The sequence below is a fragment of the Myotis myotis genome, unplaced genomic scaffold (genome assembly GCF_014108235.1).
Source record: "Myotis myotis isolate mMyoMyo1 unplaced genomic scaffold, mMyoMyo1.p scaffold_m19_p_15, whole genome shotgun sequence".
NCBI classification, from domain to species: Eukaryota; Metazoa; Chordata; class Mammalia; order Chiroptera; family Vespertilionidae; genus Myotis; species Myotis myotis.
The window spans coordinates 46,474,407-46,497,355 of record NW_023416319.1 but is presented as its reverse complement, the minus strand read 5'-3'; the positions used below and the strand labels follow the sequence as shown (position 1 = coordinate 46,497,355).

The window sequence follows — 22,949 nt, the reverse complement described above, 5'->3', positions numbered from 1 at the left end:
AGACAAGGTGAAGTGGGTGACCATGGGTCTGATGAGTAGGAGTGCAGTTAGAAAGGATCGTCCCATAAAACACTTTTTTCAGAGCAGGAACCAAGCAGAGACCCCCATTCCTGGGATATACCGACTGGCAGACACAAGGTTTATTACTGCACCCCTTGGGGAGGGGCATAGTAAATGCCAAACCAAGGAGAGGTCGGTGCCTCTGCTAGGGCTCAGAGAGGCACGCAGCCTCGGGCCGATCCCCAGGTACTCTCGGTCTGGAGCGGTATCTGTAGAAATCTGCTCAGGCTGCTTCCTGGGTCTGGGGCAGCTGGGCCCACAGTTTGCTACCCCTTCTTCATTGACTTAACACACAGAGTCCCCTCCTCTCAACTCTGATACCCACTAAGATGAGTATTTATGGAAATCTCAGAACAAGAACCTCTGACTTCTTGGGGCCTGAGAATTCTTCTGTTCTGACAACCAATCCGGAAGAGTGTCTAAGGGCGCTAGGACACAGAACAAACCCAGTTCATGAATCAAAAGGCTCTTCTCAGCAGGAGGTCCACCCCAGCCCTGCCTCACTGGCTGTGAGCGCAAAGCACAGCCCAGCTGACCAGGCCTCTCCCAGATCATTTCCATGAGGCGCAACTCTCCATTGGAGGGGGAAGTAAGACGGTAACAAGTGCAGGAGGCTGAACCCCTTGGTAAGAGAGTCTCGCAGGGGCGTGAGATGGGAGATGCAGGAAAGCCTTGAGGCCAATCATTCACAGAGAACCTGGTCCATGGGGCATCAGTGAAACGCACTATTGATTCCTCACTCATAGAGTTTGAGTACCTTGTTTGTGCAAGGCGCTATTCTTGATGCTAGGGATGGAGTGAGGAACAAGATAGATCCCCTTCACTCTAGTGAATGATCATAGAACAGTGGTAATAGAAACAATGAAATCTATTCAGGCAGAGACAGGGGCTGTGAAGAGATTAGAGACCACCTGAGGGTGTGAGGAACCCTGCAGAGATGTTGCTTCAGCTAGAAAGATCTGGAAGACCTCCCTTGGGAGGTGGCCCTGACCCTGAGGCCCAGTCCAGGGAGGCAGAATAGGGGGACAAAGGCCAGAAGTAGAAGTCAGTTTGCGGTGTTTGAGGGAAGGAAGACCGGCAGGGGAGCTGGTGGAATTGGAGAGAAGAGAGCAAGATGAGATCAGAGAGGAAGGCAGGTGCCATGGTAAGAAAATTGGGCTTTAGTCCTACAATAAATAGAGCCGTTTTAAAGCAAGGAAATGACATCATCAGTTCCTGTCGATCTCCCTGGTGACTGGACAGAGAGCAGAGTCGGGGGCAGGAGTGGAACAGAGATGAGAGAAAGCGGTTGGACTCCCGCTGAGCTCTTCCGCAGACGGACTGTAGTGGGACCCAGCAGAAGAATTTTAAGTCCCTAGAAATGAGGATTTGGCCTCTAGGACATTTTCCCATCTTGGTTCTAGGCAAGTAAACAGCAGCGGCCTTTAATATCATCCTGGACGGAGAGGCGCATAATTGTTTGAAATAATTTTATTCTCTTCATTTCCATTCACATTGGCTCAGCTAGAGGGGCCTGTGAGCTCCCATCATGCACAGCACAGATTACCACGGAAGGACTGCCTCTCCAATGCCAAGCCAGTGCGGCCGGGGTCTCACTCCCTTCGCTCTGCACCCTCCTCCCCACGTGGACTCCTCTCATGGCAGCCTTCAGCTGTGAGGTTCATGTTTGATAACAATCAGAATTTCCCAAATATTGTTCTTCCCAATTAAAAGGCCACAGCAGCCTGTGCCCCAGAGGGCAGGATGCAGGTGTGTAGGTGGAAATGGTAGTTAGAATAAATGAGCTATTAAACATGAGGCATACCTGGCAGGTCAGGAAATGGGGGGGAGCTAGGTTTTGGTTGCAAAGAAACTTTCCTTAGAAGGAACTGGAATTGTCAATAATGAATTAAATGCACATTGCCCGATGCCCTAAGTTGGAGAGGGCAGCCACCCACAGAGTCATTTGTCCAAATCTGTTAGGCCAGGTGTTAATAATCCACCCTGAGTGACACATCTCCACAAGGGCAGAGCTGGTGACAGTCACTGGTCCTCATTCACAGCTTCCCAACCCTCCTCTCCCAACCCCGCTCTTCCCTGTCCTCCCCACCTCCATCCCCCCGTTCACTTTTGTTCAATAACGTTGAACGTTTCATGTCATACACTCTGGAGAAATACCGAGTGTGGCCATTCCATGCCTGGCAATTCTGTGGGAGCACAGTTTAATTCTTGCATTTCTTTCCATTTCTTCATAGCTCTCCATCAAGGAAGAGGGCCACATTCGGTGTCTGGCCAAGGAGCAAGCTCTCAGAATCCATTTACCCATTTTCTTTTTCTGTATAACGGACCTGGTCTAATGATTGATATTTTCTCCCCCAGCTTCTAAAAGTTGGCCAAAGGGTAGACTCCTCTGGGACAAGTCATGTCTAAATTGATGTGTTTGAAGGAATTTTCTTGAACTTCTAATCATTGACATATTTTTGATTTATTTTTCTCTTTGCTGCCTTGGAATACGGCCCCTACTCTATTTTAACCGCACACTGGTAGTGATCTATTGTGAGTAACACGGGTTCCCAGCAGCCCGGAGTCCAGTCCCCCTGTCTTTCTCTAGAAGAGACTCTTATTTTCTGTACAGCTTCAGTCTCTTTATTCCTTGTGGTATTTATGTTGCATGTAGTAGTGAACCATGCCCCAACTCCCTTACCCAACAGTCTGCAGAGCAGCCTGGAGCTGGAGAACCTGAGAGCAGGACCCCCTCTGTCCGCCCCCCACCCCAAACTTCTAGCCAGCCTCTGGCACTGTCTTATTTTTCTATTTGAAAATAAGACCTTGACAACAGTGTTTCTCGTGAAGGCCTGTCTCAGGACCTTGAGGGGACACTGAGTAGGCCGAGGTAATTACCACTGTAGCTCCAGACACCTCATCGATTGGGGATCATGGTCACGCTTGCCTTTGATAAATTACACTTGGTCTCCTCGACTCTGGAGCTCAAATTCCTATCCTGAAGCAAACACATACACTACATATATACTTACTCCTGTGTTGTGATTGATATATATGTGTGTATATATATATATATTTTATATGTACCAGTACTTTATATGTAAAAATGTACATTTTTATATATAAGTGTGGAGCTACTTTATAGAGAGAGTGATGTATTTATTACAATATATGTGCCTCTCTATATGAGAAAGTGCGGGCTAGAGAGTTAATTGGACACCCCAGCTTTGTAAGTATCTAAACAGCCTTAATGGAGACAAGTAATTCTGCAGTGGTAATTATTTCTGACAATCTATGAAGTTCCCTTGTTTTACACTCAAGTTCCTCCTTCAATCAGGACCCACTAGGACATCCCCAGTTCCTCTGTGAGTGTTAGGCATCTTGGGAGATGTTTACTGGTTTAGCAGACATCTACTTGTTGAAGGCAGAAAAGGTGGCTCAAAGAGAATGCTCCGTTTCACCCATGAGCTATGCAGAAATCTGAGCCGTGGATGTGAGGCCCCAAGCCCCCTAACTCACTGATGGAGTAGGCCCCTCCCACCCAGAGGCTGCGCCTTTCAGGGCCAGCGTCTCCATGTGGCTTAGAGCAATGCTGTTCTCCACGCACCAGAAATGAGCGTGGGGTTTCCCTCGTGTCCGTGAGACCACTGAAGTCGAGGGGCAGCCTGCAGCCCATTCAGGCCAGCGGCCCTGGGATGTGGAGAAGACGGCTCAGCACCTGGTCCCCTCCGACTCCTTTGCAGCAAGAGACAGGTTGGCCGTCTGGCTTGGGCTCATCTTCAGACTCTGAAGGTGTAGAATGCTCAGGGTACAAACGAAAGCGAGCAGTGACCTTCCTCAGTCCCACTCCCAATTCTGCCAGAAGCGACTGCGCGGACTCCCTGTACCTGCAGAACGCCTCCAAGGGTGGCTTGAGGGCCACTTTTATATCCGCAGAGCGCTGACAGAATCTAGTGATCCTTCAAAATCCTTGGGGAGTCTTGATGTCAATCAACAAACAACTCTAGTGCCAAATTCCTCTGCCTTCTCTCGCCACAATGTGGTGTTGAGAGGGCTGGATGGACCAGCTCAGAGGGCTCTGAGCTGCTGACATTAACCAGCTTTCCCTTCCCTCTCTTTCGTTTTGGGGAAAAACCACCTGAAAGACCTTTCTTCTCCCTCCAGAAGCTAATAGGAGGAATTTTGCTCATTTATAGGACTTGAAAGAATGCCCTCTGATTCCCAGTGTCTCGTCAAGCAAATGCCTCTCCTTATACCTCAGTAAACTTCTTCTTCCCTGGATGTTTTTCCCTATAATTTTAGTTGCTACGAGCATATGAGGAGCAGCTCCAGGCTGGAGGCTTGGAAGTAATCCTTCCTGCATTGGATTGATTTTAAACATGAGGCTGTGATCTGACAAGTGTCTATGAATTGAATGGCAGATTTGTTTTTTCCTGCCACAGTTTCCCCCTGAATTGCTCCATTTAAAACCTAAACTACCCCCCCCCCCGCCCCCAGGAGTTGGAAAACTCCTCGGAGCCTCTCAGCCCAGCACTGCTTCTCCTGCCCCTTCCAGCCCACCCTGGAAATTAAGGATGTGCAATTGGAAATTGGCTGACAATTTGGTTGCGGATGCAGGAGGCAGATGGTGCTGAGAACAGGATGGCTTCCATGTCCCTCTTCTATGCCAGGCTTGGCTGGGAAGGGCGAGCAAGCAGAGAACCCGGGTTTGACAGCTCATTGTCAGTTTGATGCAAGGAAAGAGCAGTAACTAAAGCCCGTCTACAGCAGCCACGTCTCCACAGGCGTCCTTCCTCACGATCACGACCTTTGAGGATACAGGAAAAGTTGGCCAAGAGTACGTCGGAGAAGTCTTCCAGTTTTATACCCGAGGAGGGAGTAAACCTTTGATGGTGTCCATTAGGGACATACTTCTATGTTGTCTCTATAAATAGCATGAGGAAGTCATAATGGAAATATTGGAAGACAATTCACTTCCTTGTGGTGGAGGAAAGCACATAAAAGCTTTTTTCTCTCCAACCACAAAACCATGAGGGCAGAGTTCTTAGGAGGGAGGTGAGACCCAGGGCCTATTTCTTGGCAACCACATAACCTCTCGGAACCTGTGGCACCAGCCCAAGAACAAGAACCTTCTGATGTGGGCCAAGGAGAAAAGCAGGTCCCGAGGGGCTGATATTTCTGCTCTCCCACAGCTCAGCTGGCCTACGGGGGCGGTTCATTGAGCATAAAGTTCCCAGAGTCCCAAGATGGAAGGACAAGAAGCTGCAGTGTTACACACCCACCAGATGCGCTCTTGTCTCTCCCCTGTCTCAGGAAGCTGCCTCGGGGCTTTGAGGAGACCCAGCCAGCCACCCGGGGCTGCAGTGGGCCCATGGCTGCAGGGGGCAATGTGCCACTTTTGACCACTCTAGGACCATCTCCTAGCCCCTCTCAGCCCTTTGACCCTGCTGCCTCCTGAACATCTCTTGGGAGAAGCTGCTGAATTAAATGCCACTGCTCACATTTCAGTTCTTAGAGGCCTGCAGGGTCCTCTTTCTGCTCCCTTGCAGAGAAGGGCCAGCTAGTTGGGGAGAATGTTAACTGGCTGCCCTTCCACACGTGTCCACTAGATGTCCTCAGAGCTCTACTTTGTATTACCATTGAAATCCTGGGGAAAACTCCCTCTTTTGAGGGCTGGGATTTAGGAAAGAGCATTGGGTGACTACATAATAAAGAAAATAAGCAAACACCAAAGGAGAGAAGGCACTTTTCGTGGCCAGGGAGTAGATATGAAATTTACTTCTGTTTTAAATAAATACTGAAACTTTCAAAGTTTGCTCTTTGAAACCTAACCTTGGGAATTTTAAATGGCACTCTGTTATCTGAAATTAACCTTATAACCTGCATCAGCTCTAGAAAAGGAAACAATCCCAGAAAAATGGAAATAAAATACCAGTGATTCTGAAAATCCACAATTCTCTAAAATAAAACCAAAGGATTAGGAAGAGAGAGAGAGAGAGAGAGAGAGAGAGAGAGAGGAGATAGTTGAGGGTGACGAGGGGTAGTATTTTTCAAATTAGGAGATCCATGACTTAATTTTGATGTAATTTCATTTTACAACTGAAGGGTCTAACTTTATGCCCAGAGTGTCCACATCTCCTGGAACAGCTACCACCAGGGAGCCATACCCTCGTCTGTTTTTAGTTCAAGAGCTTGTTCAGGAGCCTAGAAGGTTCCAGAGGAAGGCTCTGCCACTGGGACACCCTGCGAGCCTGCGGATGGCTCCACCAGATGGGCCTCACCTTTTAAGAAAGTGGACCTGGAAGTGCATAGGTGAAGACACCTGACAGGGGGTCCGCACAGACGGGTCTTCCAGAGCAGAACAAAAGGGCCACCCTTGCAGGCGGGGCCCCTGGGTCTAGACATTGTCACTGGCAAAGGCTTGTCAGCGTCTGGGGCTCTATCTTTTTTAACTGTTTCTGTCTTGTCTTTGAGCCTCTCATTGATCATTCTTGCTGATTTATTTTATTTTATTTTTTGTATGTGTGTGTGTGTGGTGCTTGTTTGTCTCCGGAGATTTCTATTTTGTATTTGGAGTGAGTGTGAAAGCGATGACTGGGAAGCAATGACGAGTAATAGCATGTTTTCCTTTTTATGCATTTGCTGCTTTGGAATGTGACTGCTTATAATTAACGTTTAATCTTCTTATAGCAAATGGTTTTCTGCTGCTTGATGACCAGTTTCAGCTTGTTCCTGCATGCTAACAATATGAGATTTTAGAACAATGCATGGTCTCCAGAGGAGCCAGCAGAAACAGTTGCAAACAGTCCCTGAGAAGCGCTGGTTTAAGCTGTCTCCTCCTGAACCCTTATCAAGTAGGAGCTTTAAATCACCCATGATGACGGGCATACCTCTGACAAAACCGTTTCAAAACCACCCCACCCCCACCCTCCCTCCTCTTGTCCTTCAAGATGGTATATATATATAAGAACTTTCCTTCCCTATAAATGTGTCAGATTCTATTATTGAATATGAACCCAAAATGGCAGGATGAAAATGAAAACCAGGGACTGTTGCTAATGAGAAGCATAGCATTTCAGAGTTTGATGGGCTTCTCTTCTGCTACAGCATTTGATTAAAATTTTTTTCAAAACAATTTATCTACAGCGAAACAAAAAATCATCTTCGTTTCCCTCTTCTGTGTAAATAACAAATCAATATTTCCAGTAAGAGAACGAGGAAAGAAAAAACAAGCGAGGGGTCTCCAAGTTGTACACCGGATCTGGATGCATTTAAAATAACTTTATTTTCCTGTCTTCCGCTGAAGACCTTTCTCCTCTCTTGATTTCGGTAACTGTTGCTTGGGGGTGTCTGGGCATTCACGCCATACTTGCTAAATACTTCTGATTCAAATGCTATAGTAGAATCCCCCCCGCTCCCTAAAAACCAAGCCCAGGAATGATGTAGACCACACACTGAACAGGGCTGGGGCTGCTTGATGATGATCTGAGCAACTGACTAGCCAGGATGTTAAAAGCACACGTCACTTCAATGTGAGCCGCGTTCACAGGAATGGAGTTGCTGCTGAAGAGATCTCTCATTCATCGCCCCAGTGCCTGTTCCTCACAATCATAACGTTCCCCCTGCTTGACAAATATACTGGATGGCAAGTCATAAAGGTCTTAGAACAGGACTTGACCCATTTGAGAGATTTAAACCCCTCTTCCTGGTGACTGTTAACATTCAAAGAGGGCAAAACCACAAGCCATATTTTAAAGGAAGGGTGCAACCATTCTCCACAAAGAAAAAGAAAGGGGGGAAATACGACTTTCCAAATGGAAGGTGTGGACGCAGGGAATGACACCTCCCTTTAGTTCCCGTTCCTCTTTGGCCCTGATGCTTGGGATAAATAACAATTCTTCTCCCCCCGACCAGGGAGGGAAGCAGGCCAGTTCAGGCTCCGTGGTGAGCAAACTTTTTTGTCTGTTGTAGCTTCACACGGAGGTACAGAAGCTTCTCTCGTTGTACTTACCTGTACACTGGCCTGGAGGGTAAAGGTGAAGGACATTGAGGGCCACTGCGGTGAGCTCCGGCAAGCTTTTTGTAGGCTAGCGCTTGAGTAGAGTCCCCAGGCAGCAGAACCAACAGTACTAGCTTTAGAAGCACTCTCGGTGCTGGGCGAGTCTCAATCTCTTACGTGGGAGCTCTTCTTTTATTTCATGTTTCATAATTTTTAATCTATTTTGGCCACGATTTTTTGCGTAAGAAAAAATTATGATTAACCAACAGCCCGATTGCTTTCTGAATTTGGGGTGGGCGAGGAGAGAAAAGGCGATAGGATTTTCAGATCCTCCCAGCTTTGAGCGGAAAAATACGCCATGAGTAGCTGAACGCATCCCAATAGACCAGCCTCTCCTGTGCTCTGGGTGATTTTTATTTTTGAACTGCCTTTAATGTCAACCACGCAGCGTTAGCCTTGAGTAGCTGCATTTCTTATGTGGACAGATTTGGATATTTGTTCTGTCAAGAGTAAATTTAAATTCCTGTAGGCATCACGTCAGCCCACTCTGGGGAAGTTCGGCAGAAGCATCCTCGGATTCTATATTAACACGTAATCGTTTCACATCTAATTTGATGAAAGCCTGTCCCAGGCTCTGCCTAATGCCCAGGAATGGATGGAAATGAGGAAGCCTACATATTAGCTAGTTTTGCATCTTGCAAAAGCCATTTATTGTACCCTGTCAGCAGTTCATTGATTGGCCGTGTATATATTTTGTCCTCCTGTATTAATTGTGCCGGGGGAAAAATGTCGGTTACATCTTTGCTGTCTATAATGTGCTCTTCCTCTCATCCAAGACGCCGATTGTAATCAGCCTTGCCCTTTTCCTGCAGTCACCCGCTTCACCGAAGGGAGAAAAATCATACACCACAGCCTTGGGGGATTATGAAGGCAATTTATATTTTCGCTGCTTTCTTTTCATTGTACCACCAAACTGTTGCCAACAGTCACTGTGCATTTTTTTTCTGGGTCAAGACTGTTAATGTGAACTAAGACCTGTGTTCAATCCCTTCAGCTCCCTTCCAGCCGCCCTGCTGTGTGACCTTGCCATTAACTACCGCTCTTCCTCTCCTCTCATCCACCATGCGGTTATAGCCAAGATGTCCATCTACAAGAGAATGAGACGGGCATGTTGTTTTGATTGCGGACGTTCTGAGCGTGACTGCTCATGCATGTCAGGCCGTGTGCGTGGTAACGTGGACACCCTTGAGCGAGCCTTCCCACTTTCTTCTGTCTCTGTTAATGATTGCCCCACCAGTATCCGTGCCTGTAAGTTTCACCCGACACACGCAGCTCGGTGTCTGTGCTGTCCGTGGTATCATCCCCGTCTTGTGTCGTGCCCTGTGCTTCTGTCAGTCAGTCCAGCTGATGTCTCCTTCCCTGTGTGACCTCGTCTGTGGTGATATGTCGCCCCAGTTGCCTGTGTCACTGTGTATGTGCCTCCCTTGCCGTCTGCTAATGCATGCTTCTTGGAATAGCGTGTGGGACTGTGATGTTACAGTCTGGTGACAGTCTCCTTCTCCCCTTTAAATAAATATAGATGGAAATTAAGGTGACAGCAAATCAAATTCAATATTAATGCAGAGATGTGTGGAAATGCGTATCTTACTATTTGGGGAAAGCTTAGCCATTGGATTGGGTCGAAGGGGAGGAAGGAAAATGGTACAGCGAGAACAAGCCAGCTCTAGCTGTAAATTCTTTTTAATGAGTTTAGATAGTTGGCAAAATACAGCAGGGTTTCGATGCAGAAGGATTTTTTGGACTGCGTCCCCCTAATCTGTATCTCGTCCCCCCCAGTGCCAGATTGTGTCCTGTGCTCTGAAAAAAGTATTCTCCCACCTAGATAAGCTGGTGGAGTCTGGAGCCCCCCTCAAAACGATGACTAATTCAAAGCAGCGTTCCAAATTTATCTTTGATTTTTCCAAAAAATGCCGCCCCCCATTGAAGGTATCGTGTAGCAATTGTGATTCCCAATAACCAAAACCGTAAGCAGCGAACCTCCGTGAGTTCCTGGAGTGTGTCGCACGGGCCCTTGGGGTCAGCCTTCTTGGTTGCCTGCACGCTCAGGGCTGTTAAAGGGCCCGCGAGGTCCTGAGCTGGCAGCTGATGGAGCTGAGCTGTGCCAGGTTCCTGAGACGGCCCTCATCTCCGTCCCCAGCCGGGGCTTTGTGGTGCTTTGTGACATGATTCCTAGGCGATGTCCCTGAAAGCTCCCGCTTATACAGAGCGACGCTGGCAAGGGGGTGCTCCTCTGAGGGCAGGAGAGGCTGTGGTTCCGCATGAGGACCTGGATGCCGTAAATGTACTGCAACCTTATCTTCACAGGTTCGGTAGCATGGGGGGCAGAAGACAGTCTTTTTGCGCTTCATCCCTTCCTCTTAAAAGCAACCAACACATTTATCGGTGACCTATTGCCATCCAGGATCTCCCCTAAGTGTGCAAAGCCGGTGGGATTAAACTTCCATCAGCTGGGTTCATTCACACTGGCAGCAAGGATGGAGAGCATTTACCCCCATAGAAATCTTGCCCCGCTCACCTGTGCTGACGTGGAAGGTGGTCCCAGCCCGGCGTGCCTGGGTGACGGTGACCCAGAGGCCCCGAGGGCTGAGAGAGTCCTGATGGCACCGGGTGCAGTGGGGAAGTGCCCAAAACCAGGTGCTGGTGTCCATACCTGCAGTTCAGGTCTGAGGTGTGATCGGTGCATTGAGCTGTCTTAGCATCATCTGGAAACGTTAGATCTAGGACGGAGAATCATCCTCTCAAACTGGTGATTCACTGCCTCCACCGAACAGTGCCAAGGGACAAGACTCATTTGTAAAAGTGATAGCTAATGGAGGCTGCCTTGAGAAGGATTTGGGACTGTCTAAGTCAGGGGTCCTCAAACTTTTAAAACAGGGGGCCAGTTCACTGTCCCTTAGACCGTTGGAGGGCCGGACTATAGTTTAAAAAAAAAAACTATGAACAAATTCCTATGCATACTGCACATATCTTATTTTGAAGTAAAAAAAACAAAACGGGAACAAATACAATATTTGTATTTGCATGTGGCCCGTGGGCCGTAGTTTGAGGACCCCTGGTCTAAGTCTTATCTTGACGTGGCTAAAAAGGAACTTGTTAGAAAGAAGGTCCCCTTTAAAATGTTTCTTCCAGATGCCACAGTATGAATTCTTACCCCTTATTCTCATTGTAAGAGTTCTCTCTCGTCCTGTGATACTACCAAGGTGTACTAGGTCACAACCACACAAAGAATGCGTGTGCCTGTTAAGTGTGGCAAGATTCCAGCTTCAGAGACATGAGCTGGGGAGGAGGAGCAGCGGGGTGAGCTGCGGTGGCACCAGTTGGCCACATCGCTTTGACCGACCGTGGAGAATGTAACTGTCAGCCACTGGGCTACCCTTTTGCCAAAGGCATAATTGCTGTTTCCAGATAATTGCTGGGCTCTCAAACGTTGGCCAGAGGTTCAGTGGAGGAAAGGAAGGAGCCACTCGGGCTCTGAACTAGGGCTTTGTGGTCATGTCTTGGCCAGGGTCACCCATTCCACTCACAGCAAAACCTGGGTGAGGCCCATCGTACCCAGTGTGTGTAATTTCCATTTTTCCAGGAGAAGCCATAATTGGAGGGATTTCTCGGCTCTGCAATTTAATCTAAGTGTTGATGGAGGCCAGGAGAAGAAAGCTTGGGGTGGGATTGCCCCGTGCTCTCAGAAACATCCTGTGAGTGAGCTTGTTGTCCTTCCTGCCCCTCTGAAATCAGCCCCACCGTGGAAATCAGGGGGCTTCGGGCTGCATGTGGAAGCCTTAACTGGTACTGACAGCTCAGGGGTAGGGGGGGTTGCCTCCCCTGTTTCATCAGTCTTTCTGCCGTCGTCACTCCATCAAACAAAAGCAGATTTCATCCATGCCTGTGTGAGACCACTCACCTTTGACCATTAATAATAAGTTAGGAAAACCCATTCCAATTTGAGTCCCTTGATGCGCCCACATAAGCCCTTCTTCTCCAATTAAAGAACGTCTGTCTCTATGTGGAATTCTACTGGCAGAGCTCCAACTGCAACCCGGCCTTCCCTCGCGGCTGGTGGGTTGGGTGGTGCCCGCTTGACAGAGCTGGTTGACTCAAAGAGCAGTGGTGAGAGCGGGCTTTTCATTAAATATGAGCAGATGTGAAATGTGGAGGGTTTGACAATTAGAAATGGCAGGAGAAGGGCCCTTGAATCAGAGTGAGGTCAGATGGGCGGATCAGATTACTTCTCTTACATTCTTTAGTTGTTCTGAAAATCATTTTGAATTAGTGTCAGCAGAGCCATGATGGGTTTTGCCCTTTGTCTTTTATGCTGGGGCTGTATTGTTTCCCAAGACACTCATTAAAGGTCATTATACGATTACGGAGCCTGCTTTGGTCGCAGTTTCCCCGTTGAGCCAGCGTGCTCAGGAGGCTGCCTAATTCGTTTCTCGCTTGCCTTTCGTCTCCCTCTTTACTCCTTTTTTTTTTTCTTATAAGGGGAAAGATTTCCGTTTTCAAGGGACATTAAATTGAAACACAAAGTCCCATTATGTGTTTTCTGAAGTGGGAAGGGAAGTAGCCGGCTCCCAGAGGAGTGGTAACGTATTAAAGTGTTCACACGGTTTTAGAAATCTGCCTGCCAATAGCAGGACCTGCCTGCTCCGCTCACCTCTCCTCCGAGGTGTGGCCCATTACCGCCCATCGGCTTCTGTTAAGTCAGGGGCTGCTCTAACTGGCGTCTCCTTCTATTCATCTCGCCAGAGATGTGAGGCCAGACGGTGGTGATAAAAAGATCTGCCAAGAGGAAGGAGTCCTTTACACAAGACTTAAAAGACAGTGTCAGAAAAGGAAGGCAGAGTGACCAATGAGGGTTCCACGCAAGGCTGTCCTGCCTGGGGCGAGACTGTGTTGTCCAGGGTGGCAGGCTGGGCGGTATGCACCTAGCGTCCCTGTCTGGTTATTCCGACTTTGTTTCCACTTCAGAGCATCCTTGGAAGGGGTACCAGCTCTCTTGAAACCACTCATAAAAATCTTTTTACAAGCAGCTGTGTTCTAGTACCATCAAATATAAAAATATATGTCTAGCAACAGACACGCATATCAATATAGATTTAGGTTCCAATCAGTTCCATTTCCCCTCGATAAAATTTTGTAAAATGGTCCTTGTTCTCTGTTCAGAACTTACTCTTCTTATTTGTCTTGCCTGCCATCTGATTGCTAAGTCTAACAGAAAGGGACAATTAAAATTATGATGCAGTGACAACACAGGGCCTATTGATTCAAACCTGCTGAGACCGCCTGACAGGATGCTGGCCGCACACCGTCAGTGACCGTGGCATGAACAAATTAATCATGTGCTGGAAGAGAAACAGGCCTGAGACTTGCCCTTGGAAAGAGTTTCAGTTAAAGTACATGTGTGATCGCTCACACCAACCTTTCCATTTACTAATAGTTTAAACCTGCACAGTTGCATAAGCCCTTTTCCAAAGCACTGCAGCTAATTTTAAATGGTGCATGACTTTTATTTCGGCTAGAAATTTAATGCAAGGAGGCATTCAACTCCAGTGGTTAGTTTGGGACGAGAAGTCCGATATAATTGGGTTGAAGGGAGACATACCAGAACCAGTTCAGTGTAATCTTGAGTCTTGTCAGATAATAAACAGCAATCAGCGTATCCCGAGCAGCCTTTGGTTTGTCCAGGCAGAGAATTAACATCATCAATAGAACTGAAGTCACTTGAGTGAACTAACGGCATTTTGAAGTGCATAACATCAGATACAGGGGGAGCGGTTGGAAATAGCTCTAGGAAGGAAAATGTCCATAGTAGGACACACCCTGTGCTGACAGTCTCCAATGCCTGCTAAAGGGAGATTTAATTCATGCATTTAAAATTCAACAGCCTATCATTATCTCATTCCTTTTATGTATAGTTTTGGGTGATTTCCTCCAGCTCCCCAATCCTAAATTTTCTTTGTTTAATTTTCTTTGTTTATTTTACTTCTAGTCTTTCTCCCTCCCCCCATCCCTGTCATTCTCTCTCTCTCTCCCTCTCTCTCTCTTTCTCTCTTTCTCTCCCCCCCCCACCCCCCATGACACCCTTTGAATCATACTCTAGCTCTTGAGCTTGCAATGGCCCATGTCCTGCTTTGGCCATTTCCACTTTGTTTCGTGAAGGGAACACCAGGCAGTCGGCCTGGGCAGCCATGTACCCTTCCCAGGAGACTGATGACATACCAGGAATGGCCTCTTAGAGCACCTTTGTTGGTAGCAGACGAGGCTACAGAATCCAGTGCCTCTCACTTGATTTTGTGGTGGCCATGTCCAGCAGTGAGCCGACTGGAGATCTGCCTTCCTACGTGCTCTTTAAGTCAGCATTGTGAGGCAGCAGGCTTGCGCAAAGCCTCCTGGGAAAGGAATCCCTTAAATTGCCCATCTCTGATGAACTCCAAACAAACCAGGTTTTCATTCTTAGTAAATAGATGAGTTTTGTTGTTGTTTTTAGTTTAGTGTCCGGTGATGCAGTTGACTTGCATTTTGGGACCTTGTACCTCCCTCCACTCCCCCTACGCACCCCCCTCCCCCGGTAGTTTTGTGGAACTTTAATATTAATATGCTATGAAGTGGCACCACATATAGATCAAAGAGAAAGCGAACGGTAGGCAAATGGCAGCCAATTTGTCAAAAGAAATCCTTTGAAACAGTTGGGAGACAAGAAGTGGAAAGGTCAAGATGAAGACAGAGGAAAGGGTCCGTGGTGTGTACCCCGTCACTTGGACGCCTCCCTTTCAGGGACATGCTTTCATAGGTGACTCGGCTCTTCAAGGACAAACTAGGAGAGACGTTGGCATGCCAGCAGTTAAGCCGATCAGGGTCCCTATGCAAGGTGACATGGGAATGAGGTTTGTGTTTTCATTCAGGACAGTGGCTGGTTGTCACAATACTCACCCTGACAGCTCCTACCACCAGGCAGCAGATTTTGTCTTACCTCCATGGTGGGGGACAGGTGGCCGGTTAGCTCTCCATCTTCCCCTCCTCCACCATCTCTGGCGACAGGTGCCAGGGCCAGCCCGCCTTTCATCGCGCCCTCTTGTCAAGGCTCTGCCTTGAGCCCAATCCTGACCTTTACTGAATGAAATAAAGTACTGATGAACAAGCAGAGGTTTGAATCAGAGCGGCTGGGAGCAAATGTCAAGTCCATCTCTGCTCCCTCCCCCACCTGTGCCAGGAGCCTGGAGTAGACCCCGTCTGGAGTCTGCAGTGCCTTAGGCTTTATGGGTCTGGGGAGACATAACTTATTAACAAAGAGTTATTAAATTTTTATCAATTTTACAACACAATGTAAATGCCTCCTATGAATCTACATTGTATTCATTATCATTTAAAACGTTAATTAAGTCAAAGTTGCATTTAATTTCTCTCTAAATGGGCCTCTGGGAAGAGGCTTTTAGAAACATCTGTGGGAGCGTGTGGCTCCCGGAGACAGGGAATCCCCCAGCCCGCACTCAGGATAGCCCCCGAGTTGATTGCAATCCCGAGTCTGTGGCTAATTTGTTGTGAAGCGATCGGGCATTGTCTCAAATGACTGTCAGACCAATAACGGTGTAAAGCCGCTGGAGAGAGGCTTGGGCGCGGGGCACAGGCCTCACTGCCCGCCTCCTGGTCCCAGACATGAGGGGCTCATCCACAGCACCTCTGGCCTCAGCACGCCTCTCATGCTCCCTTCTCATGTGGTGCCCGTCATGTCGGCTGGATGCTTCCTTCATCTGAGATGTATGTCTGTCATCTGGCTCAACCATTTCAGGACATGTGCCAGCGTGCTCCTAGGGAAGATCTTACAAGAGCGTGGAGCTCTGACTTGCAGTTAAGCCTAGAAGCAGTGAGTTCAGTGCGGGATCATGGGAACCACTTTTACATGGAGCAGATGCAGCGATTATGACCCGACCGTAGTCACTGGTGAGGAGAGAGGCCTACTGAGACCTGCTGAAACTGCTGTCCCCTTCTGAGGCTAGGTTGATGTTTTTGCCTTGTCTGAGTTTAGGCTACTCTTTAGATGGATCTGCTGTTATTGTCCATGCATTCCATCTCCCAGGAGCCCAGGCATCTTAACAGGGGGTATTAGGAAATGGGATAACTGCTGAACTGGGATTCAAGCTCAGAGTAGACGCAGTGGGGATCTGTGTTCTTACTCTATGTGATGTAAGGTACTCTGCCAATACACCGAGGCTATTGTGTACCTGTGTCTGCACATGTGTACACGTAGACATGTGTGTGTGCTGTTAAATTTAATGCGCATAGCATTTGCTGCATTGCAGGCACTGTTCTATGTGCTTTTCAAATATTAATTGAATCCTTATCATGAGCAGCTGGGGCACCTGTAAACTGCGCGATGTACAGATGAGGCAACCGAGGCACAAAAAAGTTAAATGACCTGCCCAGGGTCACGCAGCAAGTCAGTGTGGGGCTGGGATTTGAAAACAAGCTGGGTGGCTCCGCAGGCTGTGGAGTCAGTTGAGTTACACAGCTGAAAATGATCCATAGGCTTGTCTGTTTCCGAGGAAGGAGGAAAAGATGAGAATTTCAGTAATGAAGACTCAAGACAATGAGGGCAGTGCTGGGAGAGAGCAAGTTGCAAAGCGCTTGGCTGTGCAAAGGCCCAGAGCTCACCTCCTGCTGGTCAGCCAGGGGAGGATCCCATAGGATATGACATTCCAGATGTGCCTTGGAGAACAGGAGAGAGAGTGTTCTGCCAAAGCGTGGCAGTGGGGAGGTCAGGAGCCCCGGCCACACAGCTGGTCGCCCAGTTTGGCTGGCGCTTGAGTCCCGTGCAGCAGATTTCAGGGAGAGGAGCCCTCAGGGTAAGCAGGGCCTGTGTGGACAGGGGCTAGGCCATGCGGGTTTTGTTCTTCATCTGAAATATAACAGGAAACACTCAATATATTTGCTCAGGGAAGTGATGCCTGGGGCTGTGTTCTGGAAGGACGTCTATGACAACTGTGGAAGAAGGGACTGGATCCCAGGGGGCAGATGAGAGACACCCAGTGTGCGGGTGAAGACCAGCAGAAGGGAGGCTGTGGCCGAAGGAGGCAACACCCAGCTGCTCCGAGAAGCCTTGGGGAGGAAAACCAAGGCGTGATGGCCAGTTTAGGACTCTGCAGCTGAAGCACATTATCCACATGCAAAGCCAAGAAATTAAAATCTTCGTAAAGAACGTTCAGTTAATAGCTCTGAAGCCATTGAATGCCATTAGTTAAGTTTCATGAGCATAACTCTCCCCAGCTGGCCTGGCAGTCATCGCGATACCTGGGTTGCATCTGCCGCCCCTGGTCCTGTGGATCTGTTCCATCCATTTCCTTCTTCTAATTAGTATTCCTTCTTCCTCCATCACCATTCTCCTCATTTCCAGTGGGATTCACATCTTCAGTGTGTTGAAGGCGAGAGAGGCCGCAGCTCTGTCGCTGGCATGAATGCCGTTGGCCCAGGCTGGGTGGCACAGTCAAAGCAAGTGGGGGCCACCAGCTGGGATATGTGACCAGCCCTGAGGGTCTTGGCTCAGGCTGCATGCGGTAGCTTCCTACAGAGCTCCTGGGAATTAGCTTTTGAAAACCCTGTGTATGCCAACAAGACTCCTTTCCTCTCTTCTTTCTCAGGGAGACAGCACGTCTCTTTACATCTCGGGAGGGGGAAAAATAAAGTACTTCACATCTCATTCTCTGAAAATCCACTGTCATTTTCAACCATTTACCCTTCTCCAGAGGAAATCCAAAACACATTTCCTGTGAGGTGCTTCGACACATAGTTCAGGGAAGTCATGTGGCATTTCAAGTCCATGGCACAGTTTCCTCCCAAACCAGCATGCTGAATCACCTAGATCATTGGTCGGCAAACTGCAGCTCGCGAGCCACATGCGGCTCTTTAGCCCCTTGAGTGTGGCTCTTCCACAAAATACCAACTTCTGCGCATGGGCCATGAAGTTTCAATCGCACTGTATGTGTGCACCCGAATGTGGTATTTTGTGGAAGAGCCACACTCAAGGTGCCAAAGAGCCGCATGTGGCTCACGAGCCGCAGTTTTCCGACCACTGGCCTAGATAATCAGGGACTCTGCCATCCCTGCATTTGCTTACAAGAGTTCTGTTTTCCCGGCCTACCATTTCCCCAGGAGGACTCTAAATGGACTAAGAGGAGCAGCATTGTTGGGCCCACATAGTTGAAATCTCAGTGAGAAAGTCCCTTTTGTAAATAGCCAGACAGGGCCTCGTGTGGAGGGAGGTTCTAGACACGCCATAGACTCTGGCTTTGAGAAGACATTCTGATGTCCAGCTCAGATGAGCGGGACAAAGGATCTGGAGAGTCCACAGTGGCCTTTCTTCTCTGAGCAGCTCATGCAGTCCTTCTCCTGAGGAGCTGTCCTGCAGTCCAGAAAACAGCAAGAGAAAACCCCCCCTGGCCTCTCTTAGTAATCCTGAAAGCCCCCACTCCATCCCTTAAATACAGGGGGGTGACTCCCACCACGGCTTCCTGGAGCTACAGAGAAAAGCTCTAAGCTCAGCGTGGAGGCTGTGAAGGCGCGTCTGCACCGGATGGCCAGCAGCACTGAGAGGCTTTCAGTGAAGTGAGAAAGACTGCTCCTCCGACCAGAGCCTCGCAACGTGGATGGACAGTGCAGAGAGGGGCATCTGTAGAGACAGCGTGACCATCTCCTGGGAGTGGAGCTGACAGCTGGCATTAAAGTCATCTCCATTTTGGCCTCTGCTGGCTTTCTGTTTTCCTTCCCTCCAAGGTCAGAAATGTAGCATGCTGGCATCCTGGGTTGGGCTTCATGTGTTGGCAAGAGTACTTGAATAGGAAATGGCCTGAAGGTTCCAGGTCAGTAAATATCCAATGAGTAAAAGAATGAGTAAGTGAAGGCATTCTCAGCCATCAGTTAAAGGAAAAGTGGTATGTCAGAAGTAGGAGGGCCCGGATCTGTGATTTTTCCTAAAACTCTCTAAGTGGCTTACACTATATCTATATCTATACATATATTTTATATATATAAAGAACTGGGATAAAAGAAAATTAAGGGGGGAAAGGTAGCAAGAAAATCAAGGACATAACTGAAGGATCTTGAAAATTATCAACTAGTGGGTACAATTCGTATTCTTTGTGAAGAAAAGAAGACAAAGACAGAAAAAAAAGTCACAGGCAAAAATTCACCAACATTTCAAGTGAAGAGAGACAAGGGTACATGTGTATGTTCAGCATCTGTCCTAGAAAATCAAGGACTAGTGACATTGCATTCAGTTTTACTAATTTGGGTGAACCTGATCATTTTCCTGTGAGTCAGGGTGGCACAAAAATATTAATGCATCAGGTGAAGCCATTATGAGCCAAGGGGCCCATTTGTCGAGAGCTGTAACCACGTGTAGGTGGCCACGGCGCATGCCCAAATGTGGAGAAACATCAAGGCCACTCCTGACTATTAGGCCCACTGACTCACTTGAGGCAGGCAGATGGGATCCAGCAGCACCCGTGCCACAGTTCCACCCACCTAGAGGTGTCCAAAGGCTGAGCATCTCATTGCCATGAAGAGCCGTTACTCTGTTTATGCTGCTTGAGGCGCGGGGGCAAGGAGCTTTCTCAATTGCTTGCAGAGACCTCAGGCTGCACCAAGCGCTCTCTTGTTTACCAGTGGGCTTGAATTGCTCTTTGTATTTTGCCAAGCTTGATCTGGCCTTTTCTGCGGTGCAGATGAGTAAATTTCCACACATGTTTGTAACACATCCAACTGAGAACACGGCCAGCAGGGATGCTTCAAAGCCAAAGCCCTGAACAGGTGTTACTGAAAAAGGAGGTACACTGACCTGCAGAGGGGAGGTGCACAGTGAAGATGGCAGGATACAACTTGCCAGGAATGCAGACTGCGAGGGAGGGGGTCGTGTCACATGGCCTGGAAGTCTCGGGATGTGGATTGAAATGTTGGAAGGGCCGCTTCATGGATTTCTTCTGCTAAGGGGAAGATGGGTGTCTGTTCGGCAGACATTCCTGTCTTTTCTCTGATATGCATTAGGGAATTAAATCCTGAAATGGTAGGAAACCACAGAGCAAGGAAAGCCAGAGAAGGGGTGGGGTTTGGGTATGTTCTGGGGGCTTTGGAAATCATGCCTAGTACAGGTATGCTTTGCTTTGTTCTCCAAATGGATGCTCAGTGACAGCCCAGTGCTATAAGAGTAATGCCTTCATCATGCACTAATCTTTATACTTTTCACAGCACTGGCATCTTCTCACCTTATCTAGGCAAACCCAGAATAGACATCTTGCCTTCCTACCGTAGCACTTTGGGCAAGTTTGAGAAGTCCTCTATTCCTTAGTTTCCCCATGTGTAAAATGGAGATAATAACAGGACCTGTCTCAGAGAGTGGTTGCAGCTGTGACTTAGGATCTCATCATTCCACGTCTTACTGAAACTGCCCCTACGACTTTTCCATCTCTAAAAGGGACATGGAGACAGATACTCAGTGAGTTTCCTGTGTTCTTGGAAGAAGGCAGGAAGCTTGGAGAGCAAGCAAGAGGGGAACAGATGGTGGCGAGAGATGACATTTTTAAAAATCCTATTAAAATTTCTTGCTGGTGGTCTTGATCTCAGCCTACCCTCGAGGCCTGGTTGGTGTTGGGACTTACCATCGTCACCTGTCCGAAATTGCTTTTGAAGAGTTGGGCGCTGCTTCTTGTTGATTTTCTCATTAGTGAGATTCGATCTACGAGTGGGGCCAAGAGTGGGCCCCTAGACTTGATGTGAGAACAGTCTAGAGATGGGCTGAGTGAGTGTTGACAAGGATTCTGCTCTCCTGCTCTCTCTTCTTCCCTACTGAGGGCAGAGCCCTCTGGATGACCTTTCACACCTATTCACATTCTCCGTGGCACTGCCGAGTTCAGGCACTCATTTCTTCTCACCTGCTCTAGCACTGCTACCCTCCAATTAATTATTCTCCCTTGCCACTAAACCTCCACCACATTTATTATTTTAAAACACATATTTGATCATGTTATCATCCTGTTCTGAAGAGGGAAAACAAAAACAACTTTGGATGGCTCCTTGTTTTCAGTAGGACAACCTCCAGCCATGACATTCAAGGCCCTGCACAGTTTGGCCTCAACCTGTGTGTCTAGTTCTGTTTTCCATGTAAGTGTCCTTCATCTAATGGATCTCTACAGATGTCTTGTTTTTGTTATATAACATATTACTATAACTTTTTCCTGTGCCTGTGATTCTGCCCCTATCCTCCTCTGGCTGATGGGAGTCTACCCATCTTTTAAAGTAGAGGTCAGCAAACTGTGGCCCATCGACCAAACCTGGCCTATTGTCTGTTTTAGTAAATAAAGTTTTATTGTACAACAGTCATGGCCACTCGTTTGCATATTGTCCATAGCTGCTTTCAAGTGCAAACAGCAAAGCTAAGAAGTTGCAAATGAAAGCATATGGTTCACAAAGCCCCAGAGAATTACTACCTGATGTTTACAGAAAAAGCTTGCTGACTCCTGCTTGAAACACAGCTCAGATGCTGTCACCTCCGTGAAGGCCTTTTACTGCCCTACTACCCACCTCAGATCAGAATTGATGGGTCTCTTTCCTGTAATCCTATCGCACTTCCTATAAACCCCGTTCAGAGCGCTTTCCATGGGGAGCTTTTTAGAAGTCAACAACAGACGGCTCTCAATGGTCTTTGGATTCTCAGTATATTGCACCCAGCAGCCAAGGCACACAGTAGGAATTCAACAGACATTTGCCAAATACTAGACACTGGGTTAAAAATGTGTTTCCACAGTTTATTAGGCATGTGTTTTAGGGGAACCCAGCAATCTTTCTTCTTCTTTGCTTCTACCATCTTGAACGAAACATTTGTTTCTGAACAGCTGCTCCCTGTGGCCGTGGGAGCAGTTTTGAGTAGCTTGATCTAGAATTGATCACCACTTCTTTAGAAGGTGACACATTTCTTCCACCGCTTCTGCTGACAGGCACAGTATTTGGACACTGCAGTGGGTCTGGGATGCAAATGTATTCCCCTTCCATATGTCGTTGGGTATTTGAGTCCGATGGGCAGAAGAGCACGTTGGGAAGGCACAGCTAACCCATTGTTTCACCACATCTGCCTCTCAGGTCTGCACTGCTCTTCCAACTCAAACCAGCTCTTTCATCCCCCTGTGACTCCTCATCCATGTGAATTCATCCCAACTTCTCTGGAGGCGGGGCTTGAGCCTATAACCACCCAGGCCCCAGCCATCTTCAGGGACCTTCTCTTGCTCTGCGAATGCACTGGATGATACTCTGGGAGTTAGATCTAGGCAGGCCCAGCCCCCAGCTCAGATCTTGGCAACCCTAAGTTCCACCAGATTCCCCCACACCCTCCACATCTGCCCCCTCCTGGCAACTCTGGCTCTCTACAGCAAGTGGTAACCAGTCCATGTGGGAGATGAAAAGCTCTATGCTTGAGACCTGTGTAGTCTAGTTCCTGGTGGTCCTTCCTAGAGACACTGGGCTCAAAGGACGCGCCTCAGCATTTGGTGCTCTTTATACATATGCCTTACGCAACGTAGACACGTGGACGAGCTGAACGTACAGGGTTTCCGTCGGAAATAACAAGATGGAACGTGTGTGTGTGTGTGTGTGTGTGTGTGTGTGTGTGTGTGTGTAAGGGATACCCTTTAGGTTGCTGCCTGAGCAATCTTTATTGTTGTTAGAGATGAAATCTCAGTAACTTTCTGAAATTAGCGTGGGCTTCTCATCAGCTTGGTGGGCGCTCACCCTTCCCCTCCCCTTCCTCCGGGCTCTGGAATGGTATGAGCATGTAGTTTTGCTCGCGATCAAATCAGGGCAACATAGGAACTGTCAT

The 22,949-nt window shown here is 48.1% G+C and overlaps 1 protein-coding gene across 27 annotated transcripts in view; it reads left to right on the top strand.

Annotated features, from left to right (window-relative positions):
- Positions 1-22,949, top strand: part of KCNMA1 (potassium calcium-activated channel subfamily M alpha 1) — a 686,992-nt gene that overhangs the window by 564,393 nt on the left and 99,650 nt on the right. For 3 of the 27 annotated variants that reach the window (XM_036337214.1, XM_036337219.1, XM_036337218.1), the window contains one exon: positions 9,176-9,349. The exons of 19 other annotated variants lie outside the window; for them this stretch is intronic. In XM_036337214.1, coding sequence (XP_036193107.1) covers positions 9,176-9,349 — 174 coding nt within the window. Of the gene's footprint in view, positions 1-2,294; positions 4,195-9,175; positions 9,350-22,949 lie in introns of those variants that run through there. 5 more of the 27 variants (XM_036337217.1, XM_036337216.1, XM_036337223.1 and 2 more) reach the window with 3 other exon arrangements.